This window comes from Sphaeramia orbicularis, chromosome 5 (genome assembly GCF_902148855.1).
Source record: "Sphaeramia orbicularis chromosome 5, fSphaOr1.1, whole genome shotgun sequence".
NCBI lineage: Eukaryota > Metazoa > Chordata > Actinopteri > Kurtiformes > Apogonidae > Sphaeramia > Sphaeramia orbicularis.
This window is the reverse complement of record NC_043961.1, coordinates 26,020,849-26,035,449: the sequence shown is the minus strand read 5'-3', so window position 1 is coordinate 26,035,449 and position 14,601 is coordinate 26,020,849. Positions and strand designations below refer to the sequence as shown.

Here is a 14,601-nt window from a genome sequence, read left to right as displayed (position 1 = left end):
TAGTTGATCACCCCTGACACGCAAATCAATTGCACGCACATATTTTAGTGCGAGCACATTTGCACCTGTTACTTGCGATCTTAGTAAATCAGGCCCTATGTGTTAGACTTGTCAACAGACCATACTTTTACGACGAGCATAGAAGGTCTACATGGCATGTTAGGGGTTTTGTTTAGTACCCTTCTGCCCATCTGTGTCAGTGTTGGATTAATGTCTGTCCAAAGGCCACAAAGCAGTCAGTAGATTGATCTTTGTACATTGTAATTTCCCATGTCTGCTGAGCTGTGCTTTCTGTTTAAACAGATCTTTTCCTCTAACGGGTATTTTTGACTCTGCCAGAGTGGGTGCTATAATTTGTTCGACACACTTACATATTTTCTTTGCAGATACTGTATAGTGTGTCTCACTTAAATATTTCCAGCATGTTCTGCTCTTTCTATTTGTGCACAGTTTTACTGTTGTTTTTATTCAGTGCAACACCTATGGATGTTTACACACCTTCCTAATGAGACAAGGGTTTATTTCAATTAAACTAAAGCCTCTCAATTATAGACTGTAAATTATGTTATGATTGGCAGTGTGGTTTCATCTACAGTGGGTACGGAAAGTATTCAGACCGCCTTAAATTGTTCACTCTTTGTTACATTGCAGCCATTTACTAAAATCATTTAAGTTAATTTTTTATCCTCTTTAATGTACACACAGCACCCCATTTTGACAGAAAAAAACCCCCAGAATTGTAGACATTTTTGCAGATTTATTAAAAAAGGAAAACTGAAATATCACATGGCCATAAGTATTCAGACCCTGTGCTGTTACACTCGTATATTTAATTCAGGTGCTGTTCATTTCTTCTGATTATCCTTGAGATGGTTCTCTGCCTTCATTGGAGTCCAGCTGTGTGTAATTAAATTGATTGGACTTGATTAGGAAAGGCACACACCTGTCTATAGAAGACCTTACAGCTCACAGTGCATGTCAGAGCAAATGAGAATCATGAGGTCGAAGGAACTGCCCCAAGAGCTCAGAGACAGAATTGTGGCAATCACAGATCTGGCCAAGGTTACAAAAGAATTTCTGCTGCACTTAAGGTTCCGAAGAGCACAGTGGCCGCCATAATCCTAAAAATGGAATATGTTTAGGATGACCAGAACTCTTTCTAGAGCTGTCTGTCTGGCCAAACTGAACAATCGGGGAAGAAGAGCCTTGGCGAGAGAGTAAAGAAGAACCCAAAGATCACTGTGGCTGAGCTCCAGAGATGCAGTGGAGAGATGGGAGGCAGTTGTAGAAAGCCAACCATCACTGCAGCCCTCCCTCCACCAGTCGGGGTTCTATGGCAGAGTGGCCTGATGGAAGCCTCTCCTCAGTGCAAGACACATGAAAGCCCACATAGAGTTTACCAAAAAACACATGAAGGACTCCCAGACTATGAGAAATAAGATTCTCTGGTCTGATGAGACCAAGATTGAACTTTTTGGCCTTAATTCTAAGTGGTATGTGTGGAGAAAACCAGGCACTGCTCATCACCTGCCCAATCCAGTCCCAACAGTGAAGCATGGTGGGGGCAGTATCATGCTGTGGGGGTGTTTTCAGCTGCAGGGACAGAATGACTGGTTGACATTGAAGGAAAGATGAATGCAGCCAAGTACAGAGATATCTTGGACCAAAACCTTTTTCAGAGCGCTCTGGACCTCAGACTGGGCCAAAGGTTCACCTTCCAACAAGACAATGACCTTAAGCACACAGCTAAAATAACGAAGGAGTGGCTTCAGAACATCTGTTCCGGATGCCTCCTGGACGCCTCCCTGGGGAGGTGTTCCTGGCATGTCCCACCGGGAGGAGGCGTCGGGGAAGACCTAGGACATGTTGGAGAGACTATGTCTCTCGGCTGGCCTGGGAACGCCTCAGGGTCCCCCCAGAAGAGCTGGAGGAGGTGTCTGGGGAGAGGGAAGTCTGAGCATCCCTGCTTAGACTGTTACCGCAGCGACCCGGCCCCGGATAAGTGGCAGACAATGGATGGATGGCTTCAGAACAACTCTGTGACTGTTCTTGAATGGCTCAGCCAGAGCCCAGACTTAAACCCGATCGAACATCTCTGGAGAAAACTGAAAATGGCTGTCCACCAACATTTACCATCCAACCTGACAGAACTGGAGAGGATCTACAAGGAGGAGAGGAGCATAGGATCCCCAAATCCAGGTGGGAAAAACTTGTTGCATCATTGCCAAGAAGACTCATGGCTGTATATTAGCTCTAAAGGGGGCTTTTACCCAATACTGAGCAAAGGGTCTGAAAACTTATGACCATGATATTTCAGTTTTTCTTTTTTAATAAATCTGCAAAAATGTCAAAATGGGGTGCTGTGTGTACATTAATGAGGAAAAAAATTAACTTAAATTATTTTAGCAAATGGGTACAATATAATGAAAAGTGAAAAATTTAAAGGGGTCTGAATACTTTCCGTACTTAATGTACATAATAGTTTACTCTTGAAGGAGGGTTTGGGCTTCTCTTAATTGTGTGTTTTAGTTTTTTGTTTCCCTGGAGAAAAAGAACCTGGACTTCTAAGTCTATTAATTAATTCTCAGGCATCAGACTCCACCACTTGTTTACCGCTGCGCTTACTAATTATCCATGTCTCATTATAGTTTTAACTTCTTTTCAGGTTTATACAGTTTAGACTTCCCAGATAATTGGGTCAAAATTGTGAATTATCTCACTATCCAATTTGGATAAAATAAAGGCTGTTCCTTGAAAAATTCATCCTTTTGTTTGTGACTTTTTCTGGTAAATCACCCAGTTGTTAATTATGCATATCATTGTTAATTTCTCTAAAATGACATTGTTGGCAGCAGTAGTCTACTGTTGTTTATGAGCATTTGGATTATTTCAACTAGTTCATGTCTTTGGAGTAAGTTTTACCTTTTCAACTTCCATGGTCCACCTGGATGCTCACAGACACTGTGACCTTCCTGTGTCACCTCACATGTATTATGTTGTTTGTGATATTCAGTCCCATGTGGAGTGGACTGCATTAGAGGGGTTGTGGAGATGGGGGACCAGTGTTGCTGCCCTTTTTGTTTAGGTACGGGTGCCCTTTTGAAATGGCAAATCAAAACTGTTTTGTTAAACATGACTTGTGCCTGTGTCATGTGACTGAAGATCAAATGCCATAAATAATGAGTCAAAAAACTCTTTAAAAAATTAGCAGAAAGGTTTGCAAATCCTTCTCATCATGAACTAGATTTCATTCTTATTTCCCTTCTCACATGACTTTTATCATCAGGAGTAGACTAACACACTTCCAAAAATCACCAGTTAATCTCAAAATCAGCTACTTTCTTGAACATAAAAACGAACTTATTGCTACAATATGATATTGAACATACGATATGATACACTTTATCGTCCTCTCAGGGAAATTGGTCTTGGACTCCAAAAGCAGCACAGGTGAAGCTGCCAATTAATAACACAGAAGTATTAGACTAGAACAAAGATGCGATCACATAACCCACACATATTGCACAGACTCTGTGAATCAGTTGTATTGTCTTACTCAACTTGCATGACTGATGGTTTCAATTGATCCTCATACTTTGTTTTATCAATCTTTTGTCATTTAATGAGACAAACAACAGTTTTAATGACAAATGCAAATACTAGCCTTGGCCAAAAGTTTTGGCAGTGACACAGACTGTGTTTTTGTAGCCTTTTAGGGTTTTTTTTTTTTTTTTTTTTTACATGCGTTTCTGAGGTACATTGAAGAACACTTTATAAGCACTTTCAAGTTTCAAAGATTTTCATTGGCAAAAAATCCCTTTTACACAAAGAGTCAGTTTAGTCACTGCCAAAAGCTTTGGCTGCAACTGTAGGAGACACAGTATGTATGGTGCATGGGCAGATATAATAAAAATCAGATGGTTGTTTATAGTTGTGGTGGGCAAGATAGTAACGGATTGGAAAAAGAAGAAACATGCAAAATACAAACAGAGACTGGGCTTTTGATTTGATAACCGCAGTTGGATGGAAATTGACTAAGAAACTTCACAACCTTGTCTCTTTTTAATGTTTTGGTAAAACATATCAAACATTTGACAGTTGTCACTCTACTGAACGTAAAACTATGATACATTCAAACCACAAACACTAACTGTAGATATTGGGCATTTAATCAATAGTTTTACTGGCTTGTTATGCATTTGCGTACTTTGTGATGTGAGTTGGATGTCATGTTAAACTGCCTCACTTGCACTAGGAAAAAAAATATGTCTTTTTACTCAGTGGTTAATGTTTGTAGAAGCCATTTTTGGGTGATTTTCCATCTACAGTGATGTGGGCGTTTGGCTGCTGGTCGTGTGTATCTGGGATTTAGGTGCTCAGTATTTAATTCAGTTGAACATCTGTGATATTAAACACACATTTGATGACTCCAGTGATTGCCAAGTCATGTAATGGCTTTTTTTGGCAGTAGCCGGACAATTGTTAACATCCCAGATGGTTCTACTGTCATCTCATGTTATCAAACTGCTGCAGAGAGGTCACCTGCTACCTAGTGCCCAAGCAGTGATGGTATTTGATACCCACAATTCATCAGTGAGTCTTGGTGAAAAAAATAATACATGTTGCACAGTATTTCAGTTATTTTATTAGTGTGGATGGAGACATGGAAAGCAAAAGAAAAGAGAGATTGGTCATCATCTTAAACTATGCCTCCTCTGTGCACTTTACAAACCCCTGATGTCTTACAGAGCACATTCTGGTAAAAAAACAAAACAAAAAACCATTATATAATTTCCTAATTATATTGAAGAGCAGCAAAAACTGTGTGTTTCTGCTTCTGAATCGTCCACAAGTTACATTTATTTGTGTTCACTTGGCTCCTTAATCAAGACAAACCACAGGTACCCATGAAGAAAATCATGACATTTGGGGTTGGGTTTATGCAGGCTGTGCTTATGGAAGGTCTTCAGTAAACGAGTGTAAATCTATAAACCCAATATATGTGTGTTAATCAGCTAAAGTGACGTGTCACACTTTTACCTTTGGATTTATTTTCTAATAGACCAATAAGTAACCCTATCTCGAAGATTAGACTCATTATTCTATTCTATTCTATTCTATTCTATTCTATTCTATTCTATTAGGCCTAAAACCTTCCATTTTGACAAAGGTTACAGTTAGAACTGGTTCTGGTGAATCTGAGCCGTAGTTTCAGTCTGTTGTAGTTTGTGCTCTTTGTCATCCCTTTTCCTCTTCCTTTCTCCAGGTATCTCTGGTTCTGGTTCTGTTCATTCCTGATGTGTGGTTCTGGACTCCACCCTACCCACTGTTTGCCTTTGTCATCCATTGTCTGTGTTGTTTCTTGTTCTTTCTCCACTTGGTTCTTTTCTCTTGCTATTACCCACTAAGCCCAGCTGGTCAAGGCCGCCTTCCCTGTTGAAGGTTTTTCTTTCTGTAAAAGAAACGAAATGTTGGATTTTTTCTCTGTAGTCTTTTTAGGACTTTGAGCTGTATTTGTGAAGCACCCTGAGATACTCATATATTATGATTGGTGCTATATAAATTAGACTGAATTGAATCAAAGAAATGTTTCTTATGTGTTTTTACTTTCTAACTTTAACATAATTAACTTACATCTTACATTAGTGTGTTTGTAGATTTCACAACTATTTCACAAAAGCATTACCTACTACTACTACTACTACTACTACTACTACTACTACTACTACTACTACTGTTACTACTACTACTGCTACTACTATTACTACTACTACTACTACTACTACTACTACTACTACTACTGTTACTACTACTACTGCTACTACTATTACTACTACTACTACTACTACTACTATTATTACTACTGTTATTACTACTACTACTATTACTACTACCACTGCTATTATTACTATTACTACTATTACTACTACTACTACTACTACTACTGTTACTACTACTATTACTACAACTGTTAGTATTACTACTACTACTACTACTACTACTACTATTATTACTACTTCTACTACTACTGCTATTATTACTACTATTACTACCACTACTATTACTACAACTGTTAGTATTACTACTACTATTACTATTACTGCTACTATTACTACTACTACTACTGCTCTTACTACTACTACTACTACTACTACTACTATTACTACTACTTCTACTACTAGTACTACTACCATTACTATTACTACTACTACTACTACCACTACTGCTATTACTACTACTACTACTATTACCACTAATACTACTACTGCTATTACTACTACTGTTATTACTACTACTACTACTACTACTACTACTACTACTATTACGGCTATTACTATTACTACTATTACTACTACTACTACTTCAAAATGGCAGTGGACAGTCCAATGGGTGATGTCCCATTGGTCTGTCCACTATTTATACCATGGTCTGCTGGTTTTTAAAGTTACACATCATTTTTTCTTTTCTTCCTGAATGTTTGACAGGACTATACTTGGTGAATGTATTGCACAAATTGAGCATAAACTTTTGACAAGCTAGAGCACTGTCATACATTACCTATAAAAACAAAATCAGGATCAGGAAACACTGCTTTTTTATGCAATCATTATTTCGATAGTCTTTGATACTCATTAGTTGGACTATGTTTTATGTGACTATCTTTCTGTATATACAGTATATCAAATAGCAACATTTTCATGTGCAAGTGAAAACTTCACTCTTTTCCCAAAACACCTTGTTATTTCTTCTTGACCCATAAACTAAATAAACTGCAGAGCTCAATGGAGTGTATTCAACTGTGTCCCTAACAGACAGTGAATTAAACTTGACATCTGTCCAGAAAAGTCTTTTCAGACATTACAGGACTGGATATTTGTTGAGTAGAACATCTTTATAAAGCTGGTGAGATGAATGCCTGTTTATAGTCTATATACCCTGGTGCCATGTTGATATTAACAGGGCTCTGCTTTTGAAAAGAGGATACTGTCACTAAAGTTAATCTAATTTTTTTCACATGCAGTTTTGGCTTTGATTCATTTTTTTTGACAGCCGTCATCTCTGCCAACCTCGCCACAAACTGCTGAGACAAGACATGTACATAGCACATAATGCAAACTGAATAATTTAAGTACAGCAAACTTTTGTAACCTGGAAAAGAAACTGTCTAAAATGTCTAAGTTTCCACACTTGGTGTCAAGGAACTTGGAGGAAACTTAGCATGAAATGCTTTTCAAAGGATGATGTTGTCAATTACTGTAAATTCTCTCAAATTTTTAAAATTGAATAAGAGGCTAGATTAACTCAGTAATCTCACTTATGATTGCTACTGGACTGAAAAAGAGGGGAAAATAATGTGAATTATGAGGCTGATGTTCATGTTATTATGAGTTTCAATCACATGGTATGCTTCTTCAAAACAGTTTGCTGCAATTTGTGTTGATGCATGAGCTAATAGTTACATCTTTAATGCAGTTTTCCTTGCCTCAATGTCACCTCCTTTTAAGATTAAAAATTGTTTATGACTTTTTTAAAGTTATGAAAAGAAAATAGATGGGAAACTACACTGCCTGGCCAAAAAAAAAGGCGCACATGCAACATATTGCATGTGGGGCTTTTTTTTTGGCCAGGCAGTGTATTAATTGCTTTATGGATATCATGCTTTTGTTTTACAGGGAAAATAGTAGACAGTAGATAACAGAAAATTACATTGTTACAATAAAACTCCTCTGCCAGATTCAGACCGTGCGGTTTGTGGGGGTTTGTGGTTTGTGGTTAGTACTTGGATCTCTCTGAGCAAATTACAACAAGAATAAAATGGAATCCGCTCCTATGTTACATAGACCAGACTGCATAAACCTCTCATTCATCTGTTTGTGTCTCTGCTTCATTCCATATTGTTTTGCTGAATTTAACTTCTTTTATGATGAAAATATCAACACTTCTGTCATATCGTTACACACATAAACTATGCAGATTCTTGCATCATTAATCATATGTAGGAGGGGCAGCATGGTGTAAACTATTCACACAACACTCACACAAACAGTCATAAATAATATAAATGTTTATGAGGATGCATCCTGTCATTGTTAATCAGAAACTAGCAACATGACGACAGTTTAAAATGGAACTTTTTAGTCTTTGCTGCTTTAAACTCAATAATGAAAACAAAGTATAATGCACCAAGAACTTTTATAAAAGTAGACATTTTTTAATTAATTTTCATTTAAGGCAATCCATTACAAAGCATTTCACAACCCACCATATAACAATAATCATGTACAATTAAAAACCTGTTTAAAGAAAAAAATAGTCATGCAAATCAGAAAACTTGAGATATAAACAAGATAAATTGTGTTATTAGACAAAATAAAATGTGTAAACTGTAACATGCTAAGTCGCTACAGTTTTCACCACTGGTGAGACAAAAACTGTTTGGAGAACCAGGCACAAGAGAGAAGAAATAGCAAACAGTCCACAGAGGTTACCGCCATGTTTGGCTCCAACATGCATGTAATCTGGTTGGGCTGGTTTCTATTATACAAATGTGTGTGAAACACTGTACCCAAGAAAACATGCAGTCCATCCATCACACTATAAATCAGGGCTTCGAGGGGAGATGATGTCACTATTAGACAGAGACGGCAACAGTAATGGCTTCTCATATAAACTCTAAAAATAAATCATATCTTCAATGCATTTCCCAAAAAAATATATCCGACATGTACAGTGAGCACTCTTCTTGAGGATAAAGTGCCATAGGGATCAAATGCATTTACATTCTAACACAAATCCACACCCATTTGTCTTTTCACTTTTTGTGACCGTTTCCTTGGTTTTATTATATGAAGATTTATAAATTGCTGTTTGCCATTTTGACCACCCTTAACTATTTTTCTCTTCTCTTCCTAATTGCCACACTTACCCACCTGAACAGTTTTTCACTACTGGACTAAATGAGATGGAGAGACTGCCTTTCACATCATTAAGGCCGTTATCTTGCTACATTAGATATTTGACTAAACCCTGTTTTGCTCACATTAATTCTACCTCTGCTTTGTTTTGTCACTTTGAAGAGAAAGGACACATTTTACAGTCTATTAAACTCTACATTGCAGAATTATTTTTGCTTCTTTACTTCCGTATCAGTGTATAGCGTGCGAAGTGAAAGTGGATGATTAAATGTGGTAACAGACAATGAAAGCAGCGAAAAAGCATCAAAATAATGAATATGTAACGCAACAGCTACCAACCTAAGGGATTAATAGTCTTGAAATGAAGTTGTGTGTACAAGGCTGCCTGCAGATTCATTTCTTGATCGTTCTCAGACTACCATGCCTGTTGGATAAAGGCCTCGTAATCCTGACAATGAAAATATACTCAGAGGAGCGGGTTTCAGACAGTGTTCACTGATCCGATAAGAACTTTGTTTGAAGCATACTGACCCATAACAAATGTACAGCACTACTCTGTGAGGCTGTGCCTGGAATCACTTGTACTTTAAGCCCAGTATGCAATCACCCTCATGATAAAAACAATGATGATGTTTAGCTTATTTTAACATATTTATCAATTTGTCCTAAAACTTATTGCACAATGATTACAGGTAATTTCTCATGTCAGTCGGAAGAACATAACATGTACAAAAATAATGGGACACAATGAATTCCGATGGTTAATTACTAACGGGACTGGGCTATAAAACAGCTAATGACAATTTCTTTACATCATATGTTTCAGTGTTTGTTATTACTTCATTTTACTCAACATTGTTGTTTTTATCATTGTTGTATTTGCTCAAAATGCCCTGCCTCTAGGTCTCTGAAATATTTATCATGTTATGATGTTAAATAATTATTTTAAACCAATTAACCATCAGGTTTAAACAATCCACCTTCAAACTTAAGCCATGAAGACCCAGACATCCACTGTTGACCAAAAGGATCTACTGATCTAAAATATTTAGTAACTTCAGAATCACTAAACCTATCAATACATGTAAATAATTGTTGTAAAATGCAGTTTGTCATCTTTTCATGGTCATCAGATATGACCCATTTGGACATTCAGAGGCTCCGTGGTGAACGTGGAAACACCATCATCTTCTACAACACTGATTCATCAGTAAAACCCATGGACTTTAATAAATGGCAGTGAATGGAGACACTTATTTTTACATTCTGTTGTTGATATCTTTGCTGAAAAAGTAACGTTTCTTCAGTTTTCTTTGTTTTTGAGATAATATCCCTCAACCTTAAACTGAGCTTTTATGACCATCTCCACGATCAATAAATTAAATATCGGAAAATACTTGATTTTCACAGAAACAAATGCAAAATACACAGGATAATATTATAATAAATGGTGATAAATCAATTTAGAAAGGTTAAATATCCCTTTAACTGCCTGTTCAACCATATGGTTGAGTTACTCATCAGGTTCTTCTTAGTGGGGTAGTTAAAGGGTTAAAAAGAAAAAAAAATATTTGGGAAGTGCCACAAAAGTAGCTCTGGGTCTTTATGGGTTAAAAAGAGATATTTATCATGATAATTACTGACAACTAACATGAACATTTTTCAATAGAAATGGGAGGTCCTAAAAACTCTAGATGTGATGTGTCACAATATTTTGTCCGTATTGTGTATCTCTAGGATGAGCTGGAGTTTTTCAGCTTGAGATCCAAAAGAGAAAGTTAGTGTCTCCTTAGCACTCAACGTTACAAAAAGTCGTCATGAATTGCTGTGACATCCATTTCATCTTTTTTTTTTTTTTTTTTACTGGTCATTCCATCATCAAAACCGTATTCCCTTACACAAGTTGATAGATGAGAGAGTGATAGCCCTGGACAAGGAATCTGAGCTTAACATACTGTTAGCATTATAGCATAATAGCCTAAGTTGTAGCCAATGATGCAAAATGAAGCAGCAGTGTTAGGAGAGTAAAGTTACAAAGATATCATCATTTGACCAATGATATTATGCTATGAGGCTAATGATATGTAGAAAAAAAAGAACATTCTTGGAAAACTAATTCATATACAGTACATCATATCATTATGTATTTTAATCTACCAATTAGTGATCCAGTTGACATGGATCTGTCACCCATTTGAGTCCCGACCCTAAGTTTAGGAAAAGCAGCTCTAGGAAACGGAATTTCAACACACTTTATCCATTGTATATTTGGATATTTACAATAAGTTTGCATCAAGGCAGAGGTCTCACCTATGCTCCAGTCCCTAAAAACACATCTTGTGGAAGTCTTATTTTTCATCATGTACTGTATTTATGACTGCCTTTCAGTGTAAGGCCTCATATCCCTTTAAAAACAAACAGTAGAAAGTGTGAAGCGATACCACAATGACAAAATAATGCTACCTGGAAAAGGAACCCCAACTTGCTGTGCACTGTTTCTCTTCTCCTGTTGACTGTTAAAATACCATCCTGTTCAACATCCCCACTTTCACATGGACTTTATTCCTTACATTTTTATGCTTAATTGAGCTCCTCATGTTTGAAGGACATCTCATTATAGAACAGTGGTGGATACCTGCTGTTGCATCACTGTGTATGGCAGCATTTCATATTCCAAGCATAAGTACTGATGCTGTGAAACTGGGGTCACAGTGTGGAAGGCAGTATTTTTGTTGTTTCTTTCTCATTGTGCCACTAAACTGATGGTGGACGCAGGCTAGGGAAAACAAAAATAAGATTAGCATAAAAGGAAAGGCCGTGCATTAATCCGGTAATGACAGATTGATCATGCAGTCAGAGATATGCTCGGGTTTGGTTATTATTTTATGCTTTGCTATATATTTTCCTGGTCTGTTTTTATTCATATGGTAATGCGTTGTTTGCTATAAATCCAAAAAATGCTTATGGATTATAAAGACAAAACAAAACAGAGGCTATGACAGTGTTTGTCATTTGTAACATCCACCATAATGAGACTTTTTTTTACTGCATGAGAACACTACTTGCTCTTGCAGTACAAAAAAAGTTGATTTACATGAACAACATGAGTATTTTGTTCAGAAGTATTGATTTGCAGCATTCAAAAAGACTTAAATATGATTAACCTGATAGCATAATTATAGTTCTTGTATCCAGTGTAGCAACAGGTAATTTTGTGCTTTGTATATGCAATCACTTAAAATCAGTTGGTGACCACTTCAAAATGAAGTCTATGATTTTCGAAACAGATTTATCATTTGCCATGCCACTCTGAATAACATTCGAGAATAAATACTGAGATATGGGGAATAAATACAACATGCTCTTATAAACATTTAAGTAATAAAGTAGAGAAGAGGTGACACGTTATGGTATGAAAAGCCTGAATAAGTGATAAAACAAACTGTAAACCGCACACCTGTAGTTTTTCCTTCATCATAACTGATGCATTAGAAGATAATCCCCAATATAAAAACTAATTCCAGAAGGGAAAAGGTGCCTAAAAAATATCACTGTATTAGGCCACAACGATAACTGACGAGCAAGGTTTAGGTCAAAGTTCACATGTCCTGATACACTTATGAAACAACCACAGACAGGCACAAGTTTTGACCACAACATGACCTTTGTGAACCAACCTGCTGTCGAATTAGACAATAAACAGTCACTGCCTCGGTGTCAGTGAAAAGGCTTTTACCAGCGTGTCCAAAAGTCTGCAGCTTCTCCTCAAGAGAAAGCAGCTAAACAAATTATATTACAGAAAAAAAAAAAGAAAGAAAGAGACTGTTGTTCCAGTAGTCATTGGGAGAGTACGGCACAAAATTCAACACCCATCTCCTGGTAAGTCACCTCCTGTTTGCACCGAAAACACAGGAGATGGGAAGTTCCTACTGGACTCTGAATGGCTGCTGCATGCGGTCAGTCCTCAGCGAATGAGGGAATGGCGTCAGATCTGTGTGTGGTGGTGTGTGTGTCCTGGTGGTGTGTAAGGGGGTGGCGCTGGGTTGGGTTTGATCCCCCGACTCTTCATGTAAGAGATAAACTGATCAGGGATCTCTGCGAGCACGTCTTTTGCAAGCCGTGCCATACTTAGCACGTGGTTACCCGTTCGGTCCATGTAATCCCTGAAAGGAACAAACTGAGGGAAAAGAAAATAATGGTTAAACATCTCTGCTCATATACAGTCAAAGGAATTTCACAAATGATGCAAAATATGCTATAATTTCTCAACAGTTTCAGTTATTTCTAGGAGTTGCAAAAGTCTGACCAGAACTGGGAAAGAAAGCCTTTAAATGTTCTGCTCCCACTGCCTGGAACAACTTACAGAAGGACATTAACCATCATTAGACATCATTAATCCTCCACAGACAAAAACACTGATTTATGTTCATCTATAAAGTTCTGCTGGGTAAACTCCCAAAATATCTCAGTAATCTTTCTGTTAGCTCTAGCAGTTTCCATCTACGTTCCTCCAAGTGGTCGCTCTTGATTGTTCGCCGAGTTCTGACAGACTTTGGAAAAACAGCATTTTCCTTCCATGCACCACGGTCATGGAATAATCTTCAAAAAACTGTAAAACTACATACACTCATTTCTGTTAATGACTTTAAAAGTATCATGGAGAATGCAGTTAAGGAGGAATATCACTTTTTCTTGATGCCATTATGGTTGAATTGTTGTTATTATGTTTTATTGTTCATTGTGTATTATGTATGTTTTTTTATGTTGTTTGGACTTTGTATGGTTGCTAACTTGGCCAGGTCTCCCTTTCAAAAGAGATTCCTAATCTCAATGGGACTTCTTGGTTAAATAAAGGTAAAAAAAAAAAAAAAAAACGAAACTGAAGAAACTGGTCCCTTTGAATACATTCAAAGACATTCTAAATTAATGGGAAAAGGATAAATCAGTATGTAGATGTTTCTATAACTGACTGAATTACTGTTTGAATGACTGCTTTGAGATGCTTTTAAGGAACATTGTTGTTATACTTTCAGTGCTTTTTAAATTATTGATGGTGTTTTATATGTATGTTCTTAGTTTAGTGATTTATGTATGGTTTGAGAGCTGATTTCCATTGTGTTTTATGTATAATTTTACTGTAAATGTATGGTTGTGAGTTCTATTTTGTGTAACTTCTGCTTGGCCAGGCCACTCTTGAATAAGAGATTTTTTTTTATTTCAATGAGGTTTTTCCTGGTTAAATAAAGGTTAAATTAAATATATATATATATATAATATATATATATATATATATATATATATATATATATATATATATATATATATAATTTTTTAAAAAAAATTTTTTTTAAAGTTAATATCATTTTCCTTTGGAGAGACTGACATACATATGAAAAGGAAGCCAGGATATGTTTGAAAAGATATGGAAACCTTTTAAGGTGTTTGTTAAAAGTATCGATTTAGCAAATGATAATGAGGATGAATAAACATTCAGTTGTGTAAACCTTTTAACAGGGTTAATGAGTTCAAATACCAGTAATTGTAACAAGGCATTAAAATGTGTACAAATGTTTACAGCTGAGAAGTTTGTGATGTGTATGTGTATTGTTTATTACCTCTGCCAAGGAGGTTATGTTTTTGCCAGCGTTGGTTCATCTGTCTGTCTGTCTGTCTGTGTGCAAGATAA

The 14,601-nt window shown here is 36.7% G+C and overlaps 1 protein-coding gene across 2 annotated transcripts in view; it reads right to left on the bottom strand.

Moving 5' to 3' along the window:
- Positions 1-10,732: 10,732 nt before the first annotated feature.
- Positions 10,733-14,601, bottom strand: part of cpne5b (copine Vb) — a 157,718-nt gene continuing 153,849 nt past the window's right edge. For both annotated transcript variants that reach the window (XM_030135190.1, XM_030135188.1), the window contains one exon: positions 10,733-13,092. In XM_030135190.1, coding sequence (XP_029991050.1) covers positions 12,901-13,092 — 192 coding nt within the window. In that variant the 3' untranslated portion in view covers positions 10,733-12,900. The remainder of the gene's footprint in view (positions 13,093-14,601) is intronic.